Source organism: Papilio xuthus, unplaced genomic scaffold (assembly GCF_000836235.2).
Source record: "Papilio xuthus unplaced genomic scaffold, Pxut_1.1 DF827680.1, whole genome shotgun sequence".
Taxonomy (NCBI): Eukaryota; Metazoa; Arthropoda; class Insecta; order Lepidoptera; family Papilionidae; genus Papilio; species Papilio xuthus.
The window spans coordinates 4836872-4862199 of NW_013530969.1; the positions used below are offsets into that span (position 1 = coordinate 4836872).

Consider the following 25328-nt stretch of genomic DNA (forward strand, 5'->3'; position numbering starts at 1 on the left):
CAAGAGAATTAAAGTTACATTTGCACTGTTTATTTATATTTTGCGTATTTACCTTATCATGTTAGTAAGATGAAGCAACCGAGATAGTATGAGGATAAGAACCGTCGAAAGTGACAGCATAATTAATCGATAATTTAAGTTTCGATCAGCGTCCTATGATTAAACCTTAGCAAGAGTCGCGTGGGCAGGATGGGTAACCTACGCCTTCGGACAGTCGATGAGTAATCTTGCGAGTGCCCACCTTTGTGCGTCAATGCATCATCGACATTAAATTTATATTTAAATGTGATGAAATTAACGCTTCATACATGTGAATTTCTGTCAGTAACGCCCGCATAATCTGATTATGAGCTTCATTATTCTGACGAGATACATTCTAGCAACTTAAAATATTATGTTACAATTTAAAGATATCAATTTCAGAATGGTTCGTGTCCGTTAAATATACCTCTTGATTTATTAACTTTTAATTAACATAGTAATTATAAACCGATAACATACTAATTATGAAAGAATCTTGATTAAATATTCTTACGTTTACCAATGTTCGTAAAGTTTCGTTTTCAACTCAAGAATCCGGAAAGATAAACACTGGGTAATCATGAAACATTTAAAATATACTACTTAAATCCGAACGTAGAACTGTGGATAAAAGTTAAAGGAAGATATTCATTTTTCAACGCAAGCCCCCATTGTCTCAGGACTAATGCAGCTTCGAAACAATGGCGCCATCTTGGAAAATGCGAAAGAAAGAGAAAGCATATCTTTATACTTATAGATGATGAGGTAGGGTCCCTATAGAAAGTTTATAGTACTTGCTACAGTTCATAAACAGTCGGGTCACTTCTCCGACAAAGTATACAGTAATATATTGAGGTTTTACTTTTTATGGACCTGATAATTTATGACCGGTATTATGATTTTTTAAACTAACCTGAAACCTGCAAAATCGCATTACTATACAATGTTTTTTATTACTTACAGGACATAACCCGCACCAACAGTGCAATTAGTTTTTCAAATCCTACTGCTTATCCAAAGAATAGCCCGTTCATATTATTTGACAGCCGGCACGCATCAAAATAATTAATTAATTATATTCACCTTTGAATCATCTCTATACCCTTACCATTGTATTCCGTTGGCGGTGGTCGTGTGACGTATTCTCGCTGGATTTGGCGCAGGTACTAGCAGTCCACTGTTAAGTCTAACAATGGCGACGCTTGAGGCTATCTCGTTACTTTATATGAGACAAAATATTGTACAGACTACATAGGTCATTAATATGTAATTTTACAAAAAAAATAATAGATTTAGTAATAAAGGAGTAATTTCTTTTAAATGGTTAAAAAAAACAAATAAAGTCATGTTCAGTTGTAATATTTATGAAGAAGCGGTAAACTTTTTGCAAACAAAAGACTTGTTTTATAAAATAAAATAATATACGCTGGATCTGAATTAAAATAACTCAATTGAGTTAATTACGAAACATCTATTGATATTTATAAACATGGTTTAAGTATTTTTGATAAATATTGTTTTATCCAACAATTCGCTTTGAAGGCTAAATAAAATCACACAATTAATGCTCGTTTAACCTCAAATTTAATTATGAATTGTACGCAAACTTTTGTTACTGTACTAAGAAAATTTACGACAAAACACAAAACACAATACACAATCAGTAATGCTGTGAAAATTTCGTACTGATTTTAATCGTAGGATAATTTTGTAATAATTATTTAGTGTGGATTGTCTTTGGCAACCAACCAGGGTCTCGTCTGACCTCTTTTGTTTAATTAATTAATAAATTAATTTAAGAGCTAATGAATGAAAATGTTTGACTGTGAATAAAACTTGTAATTTTTTGTAATTGGTCATTAATTTTTTTGTTTTTAACGAAATATTTTAACGGATTTTATAGTGCTTATAACTTTCCCAATTAAAATTAAACAGATTAAAAAATAAATTTAGTACGTTTACGTACCTGTAAAGTATTACAAGCCGTTAGTTGAAACCAATATTGTACAGCACCACTGAACAATACGATTTTGTTTTTGGGCTGACATTGTTATGTGACGTGAAAGTTTAATGCATGTGTTCATACGAAAACACTGAAATATTCAGTCCTAACAAATTCGTTGGAAGTAGGGTTACAAATCAATATTCTTATTTGGACCAGTTATAAAATTAAATAAATATCAAATTAATTGTCACTATCTACGGACAAAAATAAATTGCATAGTTTTTAGATTATGAATAGGAATTCCAGTAAACCAGCAACAGCAAACCAGCGTTTTTACAAAAACTAAATTTAAGTTCCTATTCGTTTCAGTATTGTGCGATTTATAATATGAATTGCAAAATAATCCGGCCGTTGGTGTTGCAAAGGGCAGTGCCCCTATTATTGCCATTGCGTATCGTTAACATCTTAAACTGCTATTCGCTGTGTCAACCAATTGTCGGTGATAACTCAATCTCAATCGCTAGTCCATAGTCCATCAAGTCGCTAAGTAACTATTCATTCAGAATTTGCAGTTTATGTTTTATGCAATACATCCAGTGTTATTAATCGCGATGTAAATGAGTCTCCAAAGAGAAAAACGTATACGTTTCAAGATGTGGAAAGCCATTATAAATAGAAAAAGAAAATACAGTGATGTCCTACCCTGTGATCAAGAGTCCTCTTACGCCGCTCTGGCGGCCATGCAAGGAGGCAACTCGTCGACTTTACCGCCATCTCTCGACGCGCTTCGAGCTTGTAAGTATTGTTGCTACTTGGCGATAGATGTCGTGGGGAAATAAAAACTTGTTTTTTTTAAGGCTAGTTTTGTTATGATGTTTACAATGATAATAATAAAAACAATGTACAGGTAATAATTAAAACAAGCTTTGACATTAATTAACTGTTTATATAAAAACAAATTGGCTATTGGTTACTGATTCCTTGCGCTAGAGAGCGCATGAGTACATTTTGGATTTGTTGTTTTGAATTACTTTGTGCAGTTATTTCAACTTTTTATTGTCAAAATTGCCTCTTCTATTGCAATTTTTTTCGTCACAAAAGTAACAGTGTCTGTGTTATCTTCCAGTCATAACGAAACCTATGAATCACGCTATTGTGTTTGTTAAACCGAGCGCGACAGACTCCTCCATAAGGTTAATCTGCGTGACATTTTTGCCGAGCTTACCTTCGTGACCGCGAGACAATGCTGTAGTACAATGGAAGTAGAGACGGGATCGGCTATCTCAAGGAATCGTGATTCGCGGACACGGCCTAGACGAATCTGTTGTTTAAATATACCGCTATCATTTTTGTTGAAAACTTGTACTTTTGAAATGGATATATAAACGGTAAACGATTTCTTTAGGGTACTTTACTCCTTATTCAAGAAGTAACTAATTATAAGATGATTTCGCTCGACCCACTTTAGTCCTCCATTTGTTCTTTTTATTTGTCTATCTATAAAATCTTTTTTATACAAACTTCTTTAGGCTATTCTATTCTATAGTTGCTACAATGCGCCTCCCACGGCACGGTTTCCATGACTTTACGTAAATCCGCTAATTATTGTGCGTTCATAACTAACAATGAATCCCCGAGCACAATAAGCCAGATAGAAAACTTAAAAATATGATTACGATTTAAAATGTTCATTGTTTGAATTTCAGAAAACAAACAATTTATAAGACAAGGTCTTAGTCTATACTAAATGAATTTAGCTGTATTTTTTTAAACTATTACAAAAATTCTATTGTTTTTATTAATGCATTTTTCTTTTTTTGTGCAATAACTTACAAAATGAAATAAATCTAAAATCACTGTGACCAAGTCAGACTAAAGTATTGTACGCAAAGAGAGTTATTTGAACACGCAAAACAAATGTTACCGCGTATCCAATGGTTTAGAGGCGTGACCCACTTTACGCCGGCCATCGGCCCCACAACTGACACATTCATATTTTACCATGGGGACTTCATTGTATGTTTATATGTGGGCGTTTAATTTAATGTTAAACCTATGTTTTTTATTTTGTTATTAAACTTATTATTATCTGTATATACTATAAAGTATAGAAATAACAAAGTAACAATCAATGAAGTGTGTAATAAAATAGAACAATCTCTCGTTATACGTGTAAACATCAATAAAACAGATTCATGACATAGTAACAATTTTTCTTATAGCTAACAATATCCCGAACGGAAGGGCGTGTGATACTGTACCCATTTTGCCATATAAGTGTAACAAGCCCAGAGAAACTGGCCCCAATGGAAGTAGAGAGAGCGCAGCCACAAAAAAAAACTGGTCGCGTTCGGAAACTGATCATTAAAACATTTTTCATTTTTTATCTACTAAAATATGGCTTGGAGTATAATTTAATTTAATATAATTTAAGTTCACTGAACTTAAGATTTGTAATTTGTGATGATGTTATTATTTACAGCTAGTTATTCTATACGTTGGATACTAATGACCAAAATCATTTTCCAACCATTTTTTATTATCTGTGGTACTTTTCATTTTTATTTCGTTTAGTTTGAATATCACCGATTTAAACCTCCTCATAACAATCGAAATTCATGACCGTTTCGGTGATTGAAATTTTTTTTTATTAGTTACATAGAACGTAATTGATATAATTCTTGGAGCGATCTTAAAGTTATTTTTTTCTCATTTAATCTTTCTTTATTCATTATATTACAAGCGGACAAAAAATGGTAAAGCTATAATTTTACGTTACAAACTGGCTTTTGACCTTACAAATTTAGTACTTATTAGGATACAAGCTAACAAATTATGGTCAGTTATTACAGATCATATACGGCTCATGCGGCCTTTTAAGATATATCTATAGTTTTATAGTCGTAAGATATCGTTAAGTTGCAATGGGAATGCTGGGATCCGTCATGTTAGTTCTAATAAGGTCCGGTGAAAAGTGACTAATGACAGCTTTTATCTCAATATCTCTACTTCCGTCACATGTCCGAGGAAGTAATACATACACGTCTAATTCAAGATAGAGATAGCTTACGCTATATTATATTACTCTATATCGTACATAGCATTAGAGCTAAATCTACAGCTATATATAAATCCGGATCAATTGTAATACTATAAAACAAAATTTGTCTACGAGGAATTAAAATGCTGCAATAAATCGAGTTTTCCCTGTAACCAATTCAATACTTCATTATGTTATGGAAACAACACATACTGTAGATGATAATAAATATTTATACTGATACATTGAGTATTGCATTTGAGTTCAAAACAAACATTGTCTTCGTTGCGCTAAAAACAATGATTCAGGCGCTCATTAGCAAGTGAGTCATTGTATTGTGCGGGCGGACCCTGCGCCTACCACCACAGTCTGAGCTTATACTTAGGGCTGCCAACATACAATAAACGATGACCCAAAGACGACGAAAAACAACCAGTAACCACTTGTAAAACTTTGACTGCTTGGCGGTTAAAAAAACAACATCTACTGTATTATTTTATACTTACTATGATTCTGTGTAACCCGCATCCCGAATATGCATTCAATGCAAACACTAATAATTTGAATTAATATTGCTCACATTTACAAAGTTGGCAACCCTATTTACAGCTTACTCCCCACATGATTTACTTCAAGTAATCAAGAAGACTATACTTAGCCTTCTTGATTGCTGCCTCAATTCAAATCAAATACATACGTTGTCTTCATATTTAAGTATTTAAAAATGGATATAGCTTTTGGTAAATCTGTTATTATTATCATTGATAATGCTGAAATATTTATAAACTTTCCAACAACAATGTTATGTTAATTAATTATTTTTTGTTACAGGTAAGTTACACTGATTAAATCTTGTTATTTCGAGTGGAATCGTAAGTAACTACTGCATGAAACATTTTATCTAGACTAAGTTCAACCAAAATACTTGATAAAGAGTGTTTATTGATTAAGTATTAACGTCGAAATAACATGAAAAATACAAAGTATTTCCGTCTTATAAACGTGAATACAAGTTCTTGCGTTGATATTAAAGTTACCGGTTCGACGGTCTTGGTTAATTGCTACTTGAATTTCCCAAATTGGGATATCGTATGTTGTGGATGACGGCCGGATGTCGGTGTTGGCGGGGATGCTGTGAATATGCGCGCCGACACGCATCCGCTTGCAGGGCTGTCACCCGCTAATTGTCTACGTTAATTACTGTTCATTGAATTGATAAACCAGCTTTTTATTAAGTTATAGATGGCTTTATAAAACTTGAATATATAAAACTATGATGTAGAAGTCCTTTAGGTAATAGGTGAATAAACGTGAGTAAAGTTTTTGACACCTGATTTTAAACCAGATCAACTGTTATTGCATACTCGTTATTTTCTTAAATACTATTTATCGCACGTATGATAAATACAATTTTCATAAATGATCATAAATTATATTATATAAAACTTAATGTTTGATGGAAGGCAAATTCAAAACAGTAAATTAGATTAAATTATTACAATTTTTTGCATCAATTTACAAAATATTCTTTAATTTTTAGTGAAAAGGCAACCCTTTCAGAAGAACGCATTGGTGGCGCGTTAACGTAGTGTTTGTTTACGAAGTTATTTCGAATTCGACGCTTTCGACGTTCCAAGAACGTTCCGGTGTCGGTGCGGACAACAAGCGGTGGTCGGGCCACACGCCAGCGGGTTGCACTATCAATTAGTAATTCTCTGTTATTGTTACTGATGCATCTTTGATCATACCAGTCCAAATTCAAAGGAGAAAATATATATCCCATCATATACAAATAACAATGTTTCACTATTTCCTTAACGTGGAATTTTACTGCTGTGACACTTGTATAGAGACATATTGTGGCTATATTTTCAAAGGAAATATGAGGGATGACATTACAAATTTTTTGGAAATTCGCAAACCAGTTATATCTTATTACATAATGTAAATGCGATTGTTTGGAGGTATGTATAAAAGGATGTCTGTGAGAACGTATCTCCAAAAGGGATCTCGATTATATTTGGCATAGATGTAGAACATCGTCAAAACGCATAGGTTACTAATTAAGTTTTTTATAATTCAGACAGAGTCGCGGGTGACAGCTAGTTATGAATATGGAAGAAAATAAGAAATATTATATAAAATGTGAATTTGACATTTACGTACCACTGAACTATTAGTTCAAGTAAGACTGATACAAAATACATAAAGAAAAGATTAGAAGCACTAGCAATTAATACGTTAAATAATATCTGTTTACCAGTATTGCTATAATCCGTAGAAATAATACAGAAATACAAGATTTCTACCGGTATCTCTACTCTGTTTTCACATTTAACTCGATATATCGACATCCTTTAATTAGGCTGTTGCACAATTAGGTCACAGAACATGTGTATTGATACTGCAAGGAAACTAGGTTGCATCTGTTACTTTTATACTTTTTTGTATCGTAACTTTTTAAACATTAAATCGGTGTCAAGTTCTTACGATGTTTACACAAGTTTATCGTTTAATAATTGAACATATTGAATATGTGCGAATGAAAATCACAGGAAAATGATTTTGATCGTTTTTTTAAACGTTTATGCAACAACAGAAATTATATCGCCTTTATTTAATAGCAGGAGAGCAAATGCAACATAATACAATATTGCACATTTTTTTATTATAATTGTGCAGTTTTGTATAAATATTTATACATATTGTATGTAATCATTGTCGTTTAATTTTTATACGATAGATGCTTACGACTTTTATAGTTCCTTATGTTCATATGTATGCAATTGGTTATGTAATCTTCAAGAGCAACGGTTAACCAGCATATGTATAAGTAGTATGGGTTTTTAAATGTACTGTTTCTGACCAAAGATATTAAACTCCGTGCTGAATTGGCTCGTTGTTAAAAGATTTTGTGCCAAAAATATTGCACGACGTTGCAGATGCGCTAAATCACGCTCGAACTGGAACATAGTCCGCTTTGTATCAAGCCACCGGCCTTATGCAACCTGACTGATTAATGCCACTGCTAAACATTATATAATGTCTTAGTCCGTATGCAATTTATAAATAGTCAAGATTTTTTCCATCCTTACACTAACGAGATTTTAATTTTAAGATCTAATAATTAACGACTAGAAAATTCACTGATGTAACCTAAAGATCTAATATAACTCAGCTATTTAGCTATTTGTTATCTATAGCACGATTAACTTTACATACTAAGAGGATGTTGGTGTCGTTTTTTTCTTGGTCTTTGTGAATCAATAGCATTAACTGTAGGTCGTAGATTACATTTTCTGGTAACAGCGGGTAATAGTTACCTACAAATAAAGCATGTAGTACACCATTAAATATTCTAAGTCTACATTTACGCAATCGTGTACTTGTTTGTTTATCTCACGGGCAAGGATGTTCGGGCGGGTCTATGCCCGTGGCGTGTGATATCAACAGTATTGCATCTTATCAGTACACGTGCGTCCGAGCAAGTTACACACGACTGACTCATGAATACACAACATTCTTGATACCTTTACGATTTATTCACATGTTTCCACGGACTGGAATAATTCTGTCGGCTAAGTTATAGACATATTTATACGAAGCTTATATAAGTTAAATACCTTTAGGAATATGTTAGCTCAAATAAAACCTAATAAATCAGCTTTCAATTATATTACAGTATATTTTTGCTTTATGCAAAGAGAACTTAACCCTCATGTAAGTCTTGTTCGGGAACTGAATGTCAATCGCTCTGCAGTTAATTACTCTAAGCTCTGAGTTAGTGGTTCGTCTGCTCGTCCGATATTAATGTGTTAATTACAGTTGTTTATCCGATTCATCCGACATTCGCCGAGATAAATCTTTACGAAACGTAAATAGACTTTCCACGTCTCCTCTTGCATTAACTTGTTTAAGATAGAGGTGATTTCATTTTAGCGTTAAATTTATACATTCTTTTCATAGCGTTGAGCTCAATACATACTATTATGTTAGTTTCTCTAGAAAGTAAAAGTTATAGTTCAAACTATAAACATACTTAAAATTACTTTTTGATAACAATGTTTACTTCAAATTTATCAGTGGTAAAGCCACCAGAGCGGAGAAATACCGACCACACAGAATAAAAATGTAACCTAATAGTTTTAGTCGTTTGTTTAGTTGTTGGAGGAGACCAAAATACTGACAAAATCTCTGTAACTAACGAACTTGTAGATATTATGAGAAGGATGGGGTCACTTGCCAGTTTTTATTCCTTTCTGACTGTTCCAAATAATAAAAAGGTTCCAATGTGAAAATATCAAAATGAGCCGGTCTTCGTCTAACGTCGCCCTTACAAGTTAGAATGCCGCAAATAAAACGTGTCTGTGATGATAAAATTAAAAAAGCGAACTGGAAAGTTCATAGGACGAGCATCGGTGATAAGTTATGAGACAGTTATACTTTCTTATCGCGCTACTATCTATGTTGCTCAATTATTGCACAAAAGTTATCGCGCCCAGTTCTGTGGAAGTAAACAATTTTCCCCATATCTATCGTAGGGCTGAGCCTTTTGTACTCTATTTCAAGTTTCCAAATAGTCCAAAATGCTTTTTAATTTATTCGTCATAGCTTATTACTGGCTGTTTATAAAAATAAAAAAGAATACTAAGGAACATTTATATGTAATTATCATTTTTCTGTACAGCGACTTAAAAAAACCTTTTTATTTCTCTTAACTTTTTTTCTGAACCTTTATCAAAATTAGTATTTTGAGGGGGATACCTTAGGGTATCCCCCCTCAAAATACTAATTAAACATTACTCTGTTACTGCATTCCGGCAAATTTCGTGTTGATATGAACAAGTCAGTCGTCAGTGTTTCTTTTCCTGTTTGCATAACGAGCAAGCCATGCTGGTATCGGCCCTGTTGCGTTTAGTAAACACAAGTAAAAAAGAAAACGAACGTTATCAAATTATCGTACGCGCTCGTGTGATCTCGTTTTATGAATCCAGCTGTCTATGTTAATTTATATAAGGGGCATTCGCATTTGATTACAATTGTTTTATACTTATGTTATTACAACTTGTAACAGTCATTTCATTACTTTATACAAAGGTAAATTTTTATATGTAAAGTAATTTAACTTCTATCATTGTTGTGAATATTAAACTAAATAGTAATTTTATTTTTAGTCCACTTTCACAAAATTTTTGAAATGTAATGAGGTTATGCGGGTTCTTTAATGTATGTAATTTTAGCTTTGCATTTATTGGCATGTCGCGGAATATAAATTAACTAAAACTAAATCAAAAGTTGAATACTCACGCGTGGAAGTTAATTATCCGCTCTAGAACACAGTGGAAAGAGGAAGATTATCTTACTGGGAAAAAGAAATTAACTAACATGTTAAGTTAATATTTTTTGGGTTGTATTAGTCAATAGTTCATGAAGTGTTTTTGAATTTAGTTCCATTTAAATTCCCCTCCCCTCCCCAAAATTAGTCAAGAATTTCTATATTTTTTTTTGAAAATTGATTATTTATAAAAATACGTGGTTACGATAGGCAATAAACAATTGTAAGTTTGTAAGCCCTGATATTAGAGCTTATCGCCTCGGTAGTTTGTATGAAAGTAGGGTTCGCAGGCCCAGCACAAGCCCGGTGTAGTGGGTTCACCGCCATCACCGGCCCGGTCGGACGCGGTTTGTAAACATTTGCCAGTTGCCACCGCGCCGCGTGTTGGAACGCACGTGTTTATCGCATTTACGTTATAACATAATATGAACTAACAGTTAGTGTTACCATAAAACGCAGGAAGCTCGGGAGTACCAGTTTCGAACACCATTGTGCCAGTTTTGTGGTAACTTTGCGTTCTTTTGTTGATACGTGGTTGTGCTCAGTGACCGTCACAGTTTTTTTTTCTGTTTTGAAGTCGTGTGCGGTACGGTGGTTCCATTGTTTAATGTGAATAGTGGTACATACTCATATTTAAAAATGCCCAGCCTAAAATTCATACACAACACATAGATGAAGCAAATACATATTTATATTTATGTCAATGAAATATCTTCTAACCAATATTTACAAGCAATTGCATAAATGGTAAACCGCATGATTACAATAAATAATTTCTCGGGAATCATTGACTCATTTCATCGTTTTTTTTCATGTTTTTTATTGAAATAGGTTTTCAAATCTACACTAAACGTTTATTTTTTTTGTAATGTAATAAAGAATAAGGTTAAGTTTAACAGCTGTGGCCTTGTAACTCATTGTCCTTTAATAATTAATTAGTCCGTGATATTGATTAACTGCCCTTAACACCTCACGTCTCAGTGAATCCACTCGGCAAGAGGTCTAAATATAGCAGCCTAGTGTGCCCTAACCCTTAAGTGTTACTGTCGCTACAAGGTTTCACTAGATCCAACGAGTTTTGCTTTGAATATGATCGTGACTTTCTCACGTGATTTAGCTTAAAGACTTGACATGTTGATTGATCATCTATTACGTTATCTTTTCAATTTACACAAGTTTTCTATAATCAGTTAAATTCCTTGTAAAAAAATGAAGCTTATGATGTAATTGGAAGTCATTAAAATCATATTCTTGCTGCAGTTCGGGTTATTCAATTCAGTATTCGACTTCTTTGATTGTTCAACTGTTCAAGCTGTATCAAAGAAACTCGTAATTTTTTAAATAATGTAAATAAGGCAGTAAAAACAAAAGGAAACATGTACAATTATCCGGATACACCTGATCCTTAGTCTAATATTGTTCAATAAAGTGTGGAATGTTTGGTGTTCGGAAATTAACATTGCATCTGCCGCGCCGGGTGGCACAAAATAACTCCAGCACATGCCTCGACACAACATCTTGCATGCGCCCGCATCCCGCTACCTGCTATAGGGTATTGTTACCCTAGTACCCTCCAGCACAATAGACCTTGCTTACTCTGTTTTGTTCTACGAATTACCAAAAAACACTTCTTATTTTGCTTTCGAGTACGTCGTCAATATTCGAGTGGAATGTTAAGTCGGTGTTTTACAACTCTAATGTATTGGATAATATAGCTTTGTTTGGTAATTTACAGAGGGTACGCAGTGTTAACATACATATAGGGCTAATGTAAACATAAAAATCTTACAGCGAAAGAGGTTTTATGTCGGGTGTAATTAGTATTATTATAAAACTTGAACTGTAGTTGTTTGCTTTAAGTATAGATTGAAAATTATTTTTGATTTGGTTTAATCAAAGAACATTTTAACCGTCATTTGAAAAGACCAAACTTTAAGCTTAATTATAAATCTATTCACGTTTATCCAACAAACCAGACACGCGGAATGTTAAAAGAATTTTGTATCGGCTACTTAACGTGACATTTCAGACGCCTTACAGCAAAACAGATTTGTATTTCGTGTAAATATTTATATCCGTTTTAAATGTCAGTCGGTGATAAAAAAGTTGCTTTGAAGTTGCGACATAAAAGGTGTTATTGCTATTTGCCATTAAAGTTTTAGAGTTGCGTTTCTCGATACATACATAAACGCACTGCGAACACTTGGAATAGATAAGTTATCTCCAGTAGGAATTCAAAGAAAAAGCTCATCGTGAGAGTATCATCTTTATCTGTTGTCATCTATATTCCCTAACCTGTGGCACCTTGTATGATTCAATATAATTTACAACATGTTATAAGTCGACTCTTTATTAAATCAGCAGGATATATACCGTAAAAATTTAATTATATATTCGAATTAAAACTGTATTATGTACGTAAATGTACGTGTAAACTTTTATAGATTCTCATACAATACGTTACTCACGGCTTTGTTGAGTACACGAATATATCATTATACTCACGCCTTTATTTCATTTCACATGGTAGATGTAGCTTCAAGGATTTTTATACAATGCCGTGCTACCTACATATTTATTACAGAAATCTAAGAAGTTCTTAAGGTAAAGTTTATTGGCTTCTTTGTTAAACAGCAAATTTATATTTTAATTACATGAAGCGAACCCTGCATTGTTCATATAACGCTATGCGAATGCTACTTTACTGAAAAATATTAATTAATTTCTAGAAAATCAGTTCTTAAATATTTTTTTTTTCGCCGTATACATCAAATCAATTTTACTAATGCACACCAATATAACGTTAATCGAATAATAAGGACATTTTTACTTGTGACAAAAACTGTTCATGTAATTGAGAGTGACTCAATGATAAGACAAAGTTTTGCTAAGGTTATTTATTGATTAGATTATACGGTAACTTGATGTTAAGAAAAATGCCCACAATAAAGTAATTGTTCGTGTATATTTTCTTATATCAAAAATTATTTTTTATTTAATCGTGACCCGTTTTAAAATTACAGCTGGCAACTCTAACTCACACAAAAATAGTAATAGCAAAAAAAAAATTCTTTTAAGTATTACGCTTTGAAATACATATTCGAAATTCAAATATAATTTACAAAATCTATACAACGAAAATGTTGTTAAGTTTTTCTGTTTTGCAAGCACACGCAAAAAAGTAAGAAAACGCGTTTTTACGTAATTGCGCGAACTTTCACTCGTTGGTGTAAAGCCAGGCAGACAAGTTTAAAAGCTTAATATTATCGCTTTATTTGGATATGTAAGCTTATATGATATTGTTTGTCATACGGTTTTGTAACAGAAGATTGTATCGTTTTCATTTCATTTCTGTTTAATTGTTGGTTAAGTGCAAAGTGAAATCCTTGTGAAATTTTCTTATCTGGTTTCCGGTAGCTTGGTGCAATACTTTGTAAACGTTTTAGCTTACTTTAGAATACTCGAACTGTTTAGTTCTTTAACGAAATCATCATAAACGTGAATCGCATAGTCGCTTTAAAGAAACATCGGAATGGAGGTTAATCCTCTGTCATACGTTCCCGGTGCCTCGGTTATACAGTATGTTTAAATTATCTGCGTTATAGGAAATAAATAAATCTAATAACTAATTAGCATTTTCTTTTGAGACACACGCTTTAGATCTCTTTGAATCACATAAACGACCTTTTAAATCGACACATAATAAGTAATGTTTTACACCGCAACACAAGAATCCTTAGACTATTTTGCCGTTATACAAAATGAAGGCAAGGATTATCATTTATGTGTTACGTTAATGATATCAGAATACATGGAAATTTACTTACAAATGTAACCGCATTGATAATCAACATGGTAAAGCTGGGTTAATACTAGTTCCACGTCTCTGAATTGCATTTACAGTTAACAAAGCATCATCGATTCCGCACCGTTAACGTAACCAGATTCAATACTTAATGATCGTGTTAACGTCTATCCGGTACTTTTTTTATTTTACACCGATGTATCTCTTATATTATACCGTAAAACGTGAAAATATTCGTAGTTATATATTTATGGTAGCAATTCACTACATCATAAGCTCTTTTAGGTTATTTCTAATTATAATACAGGTAAAAAATTTCATGAAATGTGACAGATGGGAAGTTGCAAATGGGTCAGCTGGCGACATTCCAAAGAAAATGTTGGAGTTGCCAGTTAACGCACCTAATGTTGCTAGTTTAAACTAATATCAGTGCTGTTTGCATAAAGCTAAAACTATAAATATGTCAACACATGGACTCGTAACTACTATTTTCGTACAATGATATGGGTGTTATAGAAATCTATAAATTTACAATTACTGATCGGTCGTGGCCTGAACACATTCAATTTTATATTTCAGTAAACTCACAACGCTTCTTTAATATAGCAATCATAATTCTAATCTTCTAATGTCGGGGGAATGTTTTACGTAGCATTATAACAGCACTTATAGGGTATTTGTAAGTGCTCGTATTGTATTCGATTGCTTTTCATGTTTTTTTTGGTCAGGAAATGTCTTTATTCTTTTTTTTATAATTTATTCTGATTCAATCGTAGCCAGGTATATAAATGTCAACTTCTTACTCTTCATCCTTATCAGTTATGCCATTTCACACAGTCCTAATCTATTAGCTTGAAGCAACTTGATAACTTATTTCCTTATTACCTTATCAGTTGTAGTTTGATCCGCTTACTGTTATTTGAACCTGTTTATTCTTGAAATCATATATTTAATCCCATTCAATAGTCGTATGAATGTAATACATATTAAAATTAATAAAAATTACTTATCACCACAACGACTACTAAATCTTAACGGTTTTATTTACTTACAATTATTTTATTCTTCGTGCTTGTAAACCAACGTACAAAAACTCTTATAATTATATAAAATATAACTTAAAATGTTGACTTGCGTCCATATTGTGTTTGTCTTTTAATATACCACAGCGGATCCGGTAACTGCCGACTGTGAAATTTAAAGATGAAACAAGCGATAAACGTCAGATTAAACTGCGGCCGCGCTATTCTCTATCGGAGCCAATGTTTTTACTATGTCAGCTATTTCTATCTATGAGATACGATGCCTCTATTTTACCGAAGCAGTTTCTTATGCAACGCGTAAATAAATCGTTATTTTAAAACTAGCTGTTGCCCGCGAATCCGTCCGCGCGAAATAAAAAAAAACCTAATACGTACTCTGTGTTTTTCCAGATTATGTTCTGCATCCATCCATCTTTTCCTTTCTCAATTATATTATAATATTAGTAAGATGTGGTGAAAAACGATTCTATTTTTTTATAGAGTCTGTAACTAACCAGTGTCGAAATGTAAACTATAGTACAAATAGTAATAAATTATATGAATCTGTTGAAGTGCAATGTATTGCAGTTTTTCGCGATAAATATAAATATGATCTCGTTAGTGTGTATGTGTGTCAGAGTGGGCCTCTAATGCAGTGGTAATGCGCGGCACCGTTGTGTGAACCGTGCTTAATCTTCGCCAGACCCGTTGCCCATAAATAGGTCCCTTGTATGAGCTTTTCTGATAAAAGATAGTTCCGTTATCACTATGTTTATGTGCATACATAAAAAGTAATGTGTTTACAATTCAATCGCTATTTATTTTTGCAACTTTGTGTTGTTGTCACTTGTCTTAGTTTCTAGCCTTTTACAATCTCATTGATATTTGAAAAATAAAACGCAAAAATTTCTCTTACTTAATTGTTTACTTGTGATTTATACCTTCACGGTTTGTTTCCAATTGTCTACGCGTTTACTTTTATCATGACATTTGAGATAAATAAATAATTGTCACATTTGATTGATTTGTTCTATTCGAGTATTTGTAGTTATCTTGTTTGTGAGACATCAGTTTCACTGTCCGCGGTAGCTGTAGGAGAGTTAAGCGTGCAGTTATTTGTGCGCGCACGCTTCTCGGTTGGCACATATCTGTTCAACGAAAGTTTATTTATTCTCGTGTTCGTGCTTTCTTCGTACCGTATGATTTGCTCACTCTGCCACCTTTTCCGTTAGTTGAATTTTGTATTTATACGACACAGATTTCTATAGTAATTAAATTAATCTTTAACCCACTTTTAGCGTAGCTGCTATCTTTAGACGTTCCGTTCAAGAGTATCTTGTCTTTTATAAAGAAGGTTAAAGTTGAACAAATTGAGGCAAATTAGCTATTATTTACCACATAGTTGCTTAAAGATAAAACAGTCGGCCAAATTATATAGATTTGGTCACCAAATCTTTAAATGTATCAAGTTTGAATCGATAAAAAATTGTACACGACTGACCCTAAGAATGCAAACGAAATTATTTTTTTCCTACAAAGATTCTTTTCGTGTACTTAACAATATGAGAGTTATTTTATATTTAACTGTATGTACAGACAACGTTACACGACATAACGTGTTAGTGCTCTTATATTATAATACCTATCACTGTTACTTAATTACAAAAACGTGTTCGCATAGGTAATGACATTGCAACAAAAAGATAAAATTAATTTTCTAACATGAAAACATTATGCACATCGTAAGCTCGTAAGCCAAGATCCCGTAGCCTGGCCTGTTTTACGTAATCGTTACCAAGAGAGCCGCCCACTGCCGCCCAAGCTGCTCCTACACATTAGTCAAACTAGCGAGATATAATTACTGACGGACGAATACTGCCGATTCTTATTAGTGTAATCTTTTATTATATTGTAATATAGTCATCATTTCAATCGTCATAGTAGTGTTTGTATGCTCAACCATAGTAGTTACATAGTCCTTTTTAAACACTGGCTCTTGTATCCTTTAACTTTTAAATGAAACATTGAAATGCCAATAACCCAGTGTTAGCGAACAGTTTCACTGTGACTGCTTTATTCACTGTTTCAGACAGATGTTTCACGCACCTGTTAAAAAGCCGTATGTTGGACTATCGTTAAATTCACGAATTATGAGTTGAAGTACCTAAATGTCTGGATTTACCGACAGTGTCAATTCTAAAATCAAATTTAAAAACTAAATAATAGATTTCTTCATTAATTTGCCTCAATATTTTGATAGCGCATGTCCGAATTACACTGAGATGGAACAAAACAAATATATTGATCACTCCGTCTTAATAATAATAACCTCAGTATATATATTGAACAGTACACTATGTACAAATAAGTACATAGATCAGTCAATTGTGGTAACGCCCGTGAATCTACACGAGATGTGCGCTCAGTATAGCCGCAGCTGCCAAGGCCGACCTCTACTGAACCACTGACATACCACCGACCGCTGTATCTCCTCGTACAACTTGTTTTATTTAATTGTTTCTCACGTCTTTTGTTACACGCCTCATGTAATGGAAAAAACTTATAAATGAATAGATAAAAGTCTTTTGATATATCTATCTACTGTTCAGATGTATCTACTATAAGTGCGCGTCTCAGAACGTTGATCCGTTTCGCTTACAATAGACATCGTGGTGTCATCACAGATGGCGCGGCGCGACACTGTGAGACTATCCTCGAGCATGCGGTCGACATTCCAGCCGGCCTCTGTTTGTCCGTTCTCGTCTAGCGGGCTTAAAATAATTACACAAGTGCTGGTGTGTAGCTAGCCAACCCTGTAGAGTTCGTTGCGCCGGCGCTTCCCCTCGTCTACCTGACATTTCTAAAATGGAGAGTAAAAGCGTACAGCCACTTTTAACAGGTTTTCGAACGTCCGTTTTGTGACCGACTATTACGTCTGGGTCCAGCGGCCATTAACACTTTCACTTTCTTAAGCATCGATTACGAAATCTTAATATCGATTTAATTAAGTATTCATTTCCATTTTATTATAATAATTAAATACTCTATTCGAAATAATATTTATAATCAATGGATTTGCAATTACTAGTAACTTTTAATGCAATATTATCATAAACTATCATAAATGCTATTCAATCATAGGTAAGAAATAAAACCATCTGGGCTAGTGTTTCGAACGCGTTCGAATTTCATATTGTGAGTAAATAAATAAACGGTTGGACATGGAAGGCGCGGGTGTGCGGCGTGCGCGCGCGCCATGCTCGTCGTGCTCCGCCGCCAGCCAGCGCTCAGTGCGGCCGCGCCTCCGACTGACGGCTGACGACAGTCGTGTATGTCGCGTGCACATATCGAAGACGATTCAATGTAATAGTGAACGTTGCTCAGGATCGTGGTCAGTGTGCTCTCATTTCGAAGACAATCCCGGTTCGATGTTGTGCGCAGTTTGACTAACAGTTCGCGGTTTCACATACACATATATGACGCGTGGGTTTATTTTGGTGTTGTTCTATTTCGGCTCAGGGCTCTCGGTGTGAATAAACAGCGTGTTTATTTATGCTGGCAACACGCTGACTTTAATAGTAAAATATCTTGAAATAATAAAGTACGCCTGTTAGAATTTTGTTACGAACGTTAAACAGATGTTACTAAGTTCGAAAGATTGAACTAGAAGCAGGTTGTTTCCCCAGGTTCTTTGATTCTTAATAAGTACTGCATCTATTATTTTTTGTTTAATGAATAGGATAAAACGCTCGTGCATTCTACTTTAAAAAATTACATCTACAAAGTCGAAATATTAATACGGATGTCTTCCATGTCGTCTTGTGATATGTATGTAATATTAACCATTAAAATTTATAAACATTACCTACATGTTATTTACATATACTTATTTTACTTGAATGTTTATTTCACACGTCCAGATTCCCGTATTTGTATTAAATCGGTTTTATCAAATTATTGTCACATTCGTATAAAATGATAACAATCGATGTCAGAAATTGTTTATATTACATTTTAATTATGAATACCAATAATATGATGAACGGCACTATTCAAACAATGGAAGTATTAGAATTAAATAATAAAGTAAGATTTGTATATCTTTTTTTTACTGTTGATATTAAAGGATGGATTTACGCAGATTAATCTATCACAGCTTACACATTTAGACATTAGATCGTGCCTTTATAACATCCGTATCGAAACATTCGCAGAAGCTTAGTTTGGTAACATCACATCATTTAAGAAGACGATTCTCAAAATAGGTGATTACGCACGTTGCTAGCTCTACATGTCCCAATGGCTGTATCCGTCGCAAATCGACTGTTTCCTCTGAGCGTCTTTGCTGAGGCTCACCATTCTGAGCATGATTTATACCTGCCACGTCATTAGTTAGCTTGTCAGCGCTTGTCGCTGGCGGATGCGTTTTATTTGCCCGGCCTATTTAAAAGCGTTGCTATTTGGTATCAAGACACAAAGGGCCGAGGCTTAGTCGGTTGTTGGCTTCGTGCCTACCTCTTCACAACAGTCCCATGACAAAAGAATGCATGCTCATGTTCTCCAAAGGCAGCCTTACAAACCACGTTAATATTTAACTTCATATATCTTAGTCAAGCAACTATGTCCTTTTATTTTTAAACCGTCAAAACACAAAGAATAGTGTTTATATTAAAAAGTACAATCACGTGTCGGTCAAAATGAAAAGGACAAAGTTTTGTTACGTACTTCGAATGTTATATTTAAAATAATGGACACGGATAAAGATAATGTATTGTAATTACAATTTAAAATTGTAATTTTTTTTCGTGAACTTGACAAAGTTAGTCGGCACGCGAAACGTGACCATTGTGCTGGAATAACCGCACAATCAATAACCAAAGTTGGCATCTTATCGAGTCGCCATTGTTATCAAAACTTCAAGGTAAAGGCGAATGTCCAACTCAGTTTCCGTATTATTTTGTAATTTTATCGCCCACATCCATGTTATCAGCATTTTGAAGATGAAGTCTTCATTGTACTATTTGCTGTACTATCGCATTGGTTTTTCGTTACTCATTATTTACGTTACTAAAATAGTGATTAATATTTTTAAACAAAGGCCAAGCGCTAATGCTAAAAGACATATGCTATAATTTACATAGCAAATAGCCTCATAAAATTATGCATTTCATAGCCTATAGTTCCTTAACCTTAGTTCCTCCAACTTTATTCAATTAGATATTTTCTGATGTTTTAACATAATGCAAAGCACGTTGTATTGAATCTAGCTCAAATAATTACACCATTTAATACGTCCAGTGTAAGTGATGTCATTCAGCAGCAAGCTGATAAAGTTGTATTAAAATCACTCTAAGATTGAGAGTCGTGTTGCGTGCGGATAATTCTTTGACGCGTAGAATTCCACTGTTCTCACTTGTAATAATACATTATTGCAGTCTCTGTTTTGTCAATGAGATTAAAAGGGATAGCAATATGTTTTAATACAAATGTCACGGCAGTAGAACTCTACCGTGGTAACGCGTAGTCGCTCTGGCACGCGATTCTTGATCCCAGTTGGAGCCTTGACGTCTTATCTTTGGAAAATATCGTTGTCGTGACGGAAAACGTTGGCCGATCGCCAGACATCGTCCATGCTCTCATTACGAAAACCATACTCCTGCGTCATAAATGTACGCCGTACCACGTATTGTACGAATTATTTTACATTTATTATGCTGTCGTGTTTCTGTTTGTTAATACTAAATTGTAGATTTACTTTATATTGATTTAAGTAAAGGTGTGAGAGATGAAATAAATATTATTTTTCTCTTTAGAAATGAAATTACATGTGATAATTTATTTACTAATACATGCAATGTTCAATGATCTTATGTTTACTTTGATTACGTCACTGACAAAATTTCATCATTGTTTATGTGAATGATGAGTGAATATTATCGATCCCTTATTATTATTACAGCCAAATCATTCTAAAAACAAAACAACAATCAAACCTACTAGTTAGTTCTAGTTTAAATCAAAACTGGGATTGTTTATTGCTTATTCTCAAACACTGCAATCGACGGCATCCGTTATGCTTGATGGATCTCCTTGAGATGGCCTTAGACACCGCCTTGAACTCTTTAAAATAATTAGCGCGTATCAATCGCATTGCTTTATGTTTCCTCATAAGACAGCTAACTTATAACTTAAAGTAAAACAAGATGGCCGCACCACAGAGTCAACGCTTTATAGAACAAACATAATGATAAAATGTCCCAAAACTAACTAGGAGAGTTAAGAGCTAAAAGTGCAACTAAATGTAGTTGTTGATTTAGTTTTCTCTGCGGGAGAATAATCTAGTCTATTTGGAGACTTACTTTTGTATGAATTTATAGACTTTGATGAGTTCTAATTAACTATTGATCCATCCAGGTATGTAACACATCCGTATTCTTCGTTGTATAACATTTCCAATGTATTGTTTACAAAAAGTATTTCTGAATACAATATCTTGTGTAACAAAATGTTACTCATGGAAGTAACTTTAGGTACGAGTAATTCAGTTATTTTCTCCTTACAATTCCGTGTCGTCTGACTCCCACAACAAACTTTCCATCGACACAACAATGGATCGTTTGTAAATTTCACTTTTTTTGCCAACACATGAACTATGCGCGGAGATAATTAATTTTGAGTGCGTCTATACGTCTTCCTTGATTCATGTTTTTGTTTATGCAAACTCTATTTTATGTAATCTTTATTATCCGGTGTATTGTTGTTGTTTTATATACTTTGAATTTCGCATATTTGAATGTAATTATGGTAATTGAACAAAATATTTTTTTTTGTTTTCCATTAAATATTTAATAATCCTTTATTGACATTCCTAGGAAGAGATTACGAATACATTCACATTTAGTTTAACTATTTTGTTATTGGAATAGTGTCGGTTCGCACGGCGATGTTTTTATAATAAGTTGAGCAGAGGCAAGGATAACTTGAGATATACGAGTTTCACTCAACTAGAGCGGTCAAAACATTAACCAAGAACTTGCTACGATGTCTGTCCGGTGTGGAAAAAGATGGATCTTTTAAGTATTTTTTTTAGACTTTATATTACAAATGCTGAAAATACACAAATTCTCTCAACTCCTAACTCTTATAAAGTTAGATTTTATGACATTGGTTTTAGAATTTTACTATCCCAGATTATGTTTAATTCAATGTAATAGACAGACTACGAAATAATACCGACATCAGAAGTATGAGTAAATAAATAATATAGTCGTATTCACGCAGTGAGCTCACGCGTATTAGCTCATTTAGAGGCAGAAGGTGTGCGTCTCAACGAACTGCAGCTTGGCGCTGCGATAAACAATTTCCTACTTAGAGGAATAAATTCTATGAAGTCTAGCTTACTAAATAAATTACGTTCTAATTCTTGCATTTGATGCTTCTTAGCTATCTTAGCTATGTTTGTCTCGTCAAATTATTTATCACGAACTGAATCTTTTTAATAAAAAATCAAAAAATCTAAAATTTTAATCAGAACTTTTTAGTTAAAGAATGTTGTATGTTTAAAAAATTGGTAAGAGCAAGTTGTCATGCAAGTCTCGAACCATGTAAGAAGCGTACAAAGATTTGAGTCTTTTGTTCCAGTGCTATTCATTAGCCGAATGTGGTGCCAGTAGTCCACACATTTTAAAAGTGCGTTGAACCTCCGCGATTGTTTCCAGGCGGCTCCTTATGGTTTTTATAGTACTGTCGCAACGTGTTTTACGGGTTACGTGTTTAACAGTCGAGTTTTTTGAGTATCTTCTTGACGTGGTGCAATCGTTTCCAAACATGTCAGAACACAGGTTTTATTTCATCCGCTTTATTTTCATTCGGGGAAAACATTTATAATTAGTTCATCGTTAATTTGTAATGAAACGGTGTTAACAGGGATTTTAACTTTCTTATCGTCTTTGTATCATAATGATAAGATAAAAAGTATTAATGACTTCATACTAGTACCGATCACATTATTAACAATGCAATCTTCTATTTAGACGCAGAATTAAAGACACTACACATAAAGAACTTGAGCTGAAATAAACCAATTTACTATGACAAACAGTGATAGCCCAATTAAATAATCCCGTAACTCGTGTGATAATCAAATGTGGTGAAGTGAATACGTGATATAGTGTGCAGTGTTAGTACTATAGTTTTGTCCCGGGCATGTGTGAGGATGAGCACGGAGCGTCGCCTCTCCCGGAGTTTCCACTCGTGTCTGAAGGGCTCGTCGACCGAGGAGGCGGTGGACGAGGAGGACACCTGCTACCATTCACTGGGTGGCCGGCACTCGCTCGCGAGACAGCCGCAAGTCTACGTTGAAGACCTCACCAACATCACACTCGCCGACTTCGATACTACACAGGATGATATTGACGGTTCGTATTGACTTCTTAAAATATTATTATATAACACTCTGTGCCACGGAGAGTGACTATAGGTATTTAATACTAACTTGAAATAAACTTAATACGGGGTTTAAAATTATTTTCAAACGGTATTCCTTATTTAAGCAAATGAAGGAAATGTTGTCGAGCGCATTTATGCCACGGCCATACGTGGGCTGCGCTAACTGTCAGTGGTCCCACAACCAACCGCGGAATGTCTATACTTGATAGATAGAGATAGAGTAATATTGCATAGTTGTATATTACACCTAAAAACTATGTTGAGTTTATATAATACGTGGCGTACACCTAACGTCGGGTCGCATAGTGAAGCCATAGTTAGTGCCAGAGACAATAAAATACATCAAGTGAACGATAACGCAGATTTTTGGTTAATTATTAATATTATTAAAATAATAGTTACGTTATTTTATGTTGTCGAATATGATCTTGACATTGAAGTAATGTTAATTAGCATATGAGTTAGTCGAGTGATTCACGTAATACCGGATACGTTACACCTCCGCTAATTTCAAATCTCTATCAACGATTACAACATTCGCGTGAATGAATTCATGCTAGTCACGTTTTAGTTTTTATTCCTTTTATACCTGCTACTTAGGAAATAAACAGAATATTTTCCTTTCTGAAATATTTCAATTGGAATACCAGACTATAAATAAATTTAATAATTTTTTGTTACATGCAATTTGTAGTATTCTTATAATTATACATTTTTCCTTAATGGCGTGAGAATAACTCAATATTTCTCTAACATTTATTTATAATATTTTAGTTGCTTCATCGCTTTATGTAAAATACGTGCTTCGATCCCAGTATTGTACTAAGTATGTGGAATTAAACGTGATCGCAAAGTGACCTAAAGACCATATTAATTTTAAGCGTAACATGTCATGTTTGTGGACAATCAGTTTCTGCAGCTTCTTCTGAAGACTACCAGTATAACAAATTTCACACACTTCTGCGCCCCCGATATTTTCAGAAACGTTACCGTTGCTTCAAATCTTAAACTATATTCCTGTCATTATCCCCTAGATAAGTAGGATAAGGGCAGGGAGATGATGATTCCATTAACTCCATACAAATTAGTTACAATAGATTGATAACAATCATTAAAGCTTATATTACGTTTTAGTCACGTACTAAGATAAAATGATTTGGTGCACAGAGCGCGCTAGCAACACACCTGTGTAGCGTTGCGCAGGCGCAACCACCTCACATCCGCTTCCTGTGTTCCTGTCTCTTTCCTATCAACCCTTTTCGTACAACGCCGCTTCCGCCCCGCTTTGTAGTGCCATGGCCACACGCACAATGCCATTGTTTGTTCATAATCAGTTTTGGCACGTTCATGCTCTTGATATTATTTGAACTTTGCACACCCATCGTTTTGGTTTTAGTTTTTTCCTTTAATGACTACCAAGCTTTAACGGACACACTCAAACTTAAACGACCATTAAGGGAAGTACATAGATTTCGTATGGAAAACTACACCAAGGGACTGCTAAGTTACCATTAAAGGGCCATGAGTGTCTTATTTAAATCTTAAATTACCGTCTCAATTCTTTCTTAGCTTAACAAAAACCTCTCTCAAGGTTGTATTCTTGAAAGACGGAAATTCGTGTTAACGTTTAATTATTCCTTATTGCCAAATAAATAGTCACTATTCACGCGACAATACAAACTATAAGAGGTTTTGTTTAAGCCAGATCTCTT

General features: G+C 34.0%; 1 protein-coding gene across 11 annotated transcripts in view; it reads left to right on the forward strand.

The window, feature by feature from the left end:
- The window catches only part of raskol (Ras GTPase-activating protein raskol), a 116767-nt gene that overhangs the window by 60588 nt on the left and 30851 nt on the right, over positions 1-25328 (forward strand). Inside the window, exons 1-2 of one of the 11 annotated variants that reach the window (XM_013311334.1) lie at positions 10721-10960; positions 23202-23585. The exons of 4 other annotated variants lie outside the window; for them this stretch is intronic. In XM_013311334.1, the coding sequence (XP_013166788.1) occupies positions 23384-23585 (202 nt within the window). In that variant the 5' untranslated portion in view covers positions 10721-10960; positions 23202-23383. Of the gene's footprint in view, positions 1-2490; positions 2762-10720; positions 10961-18441; positions 18652-23201; positions 23586-25328 lie in introns of those variants that run through there. 6 more of the 11 variants (XM_013311333.1, XM_013311335.1, XM_013311332.1 and 3 more) reach the window with 6 other exon arrangements.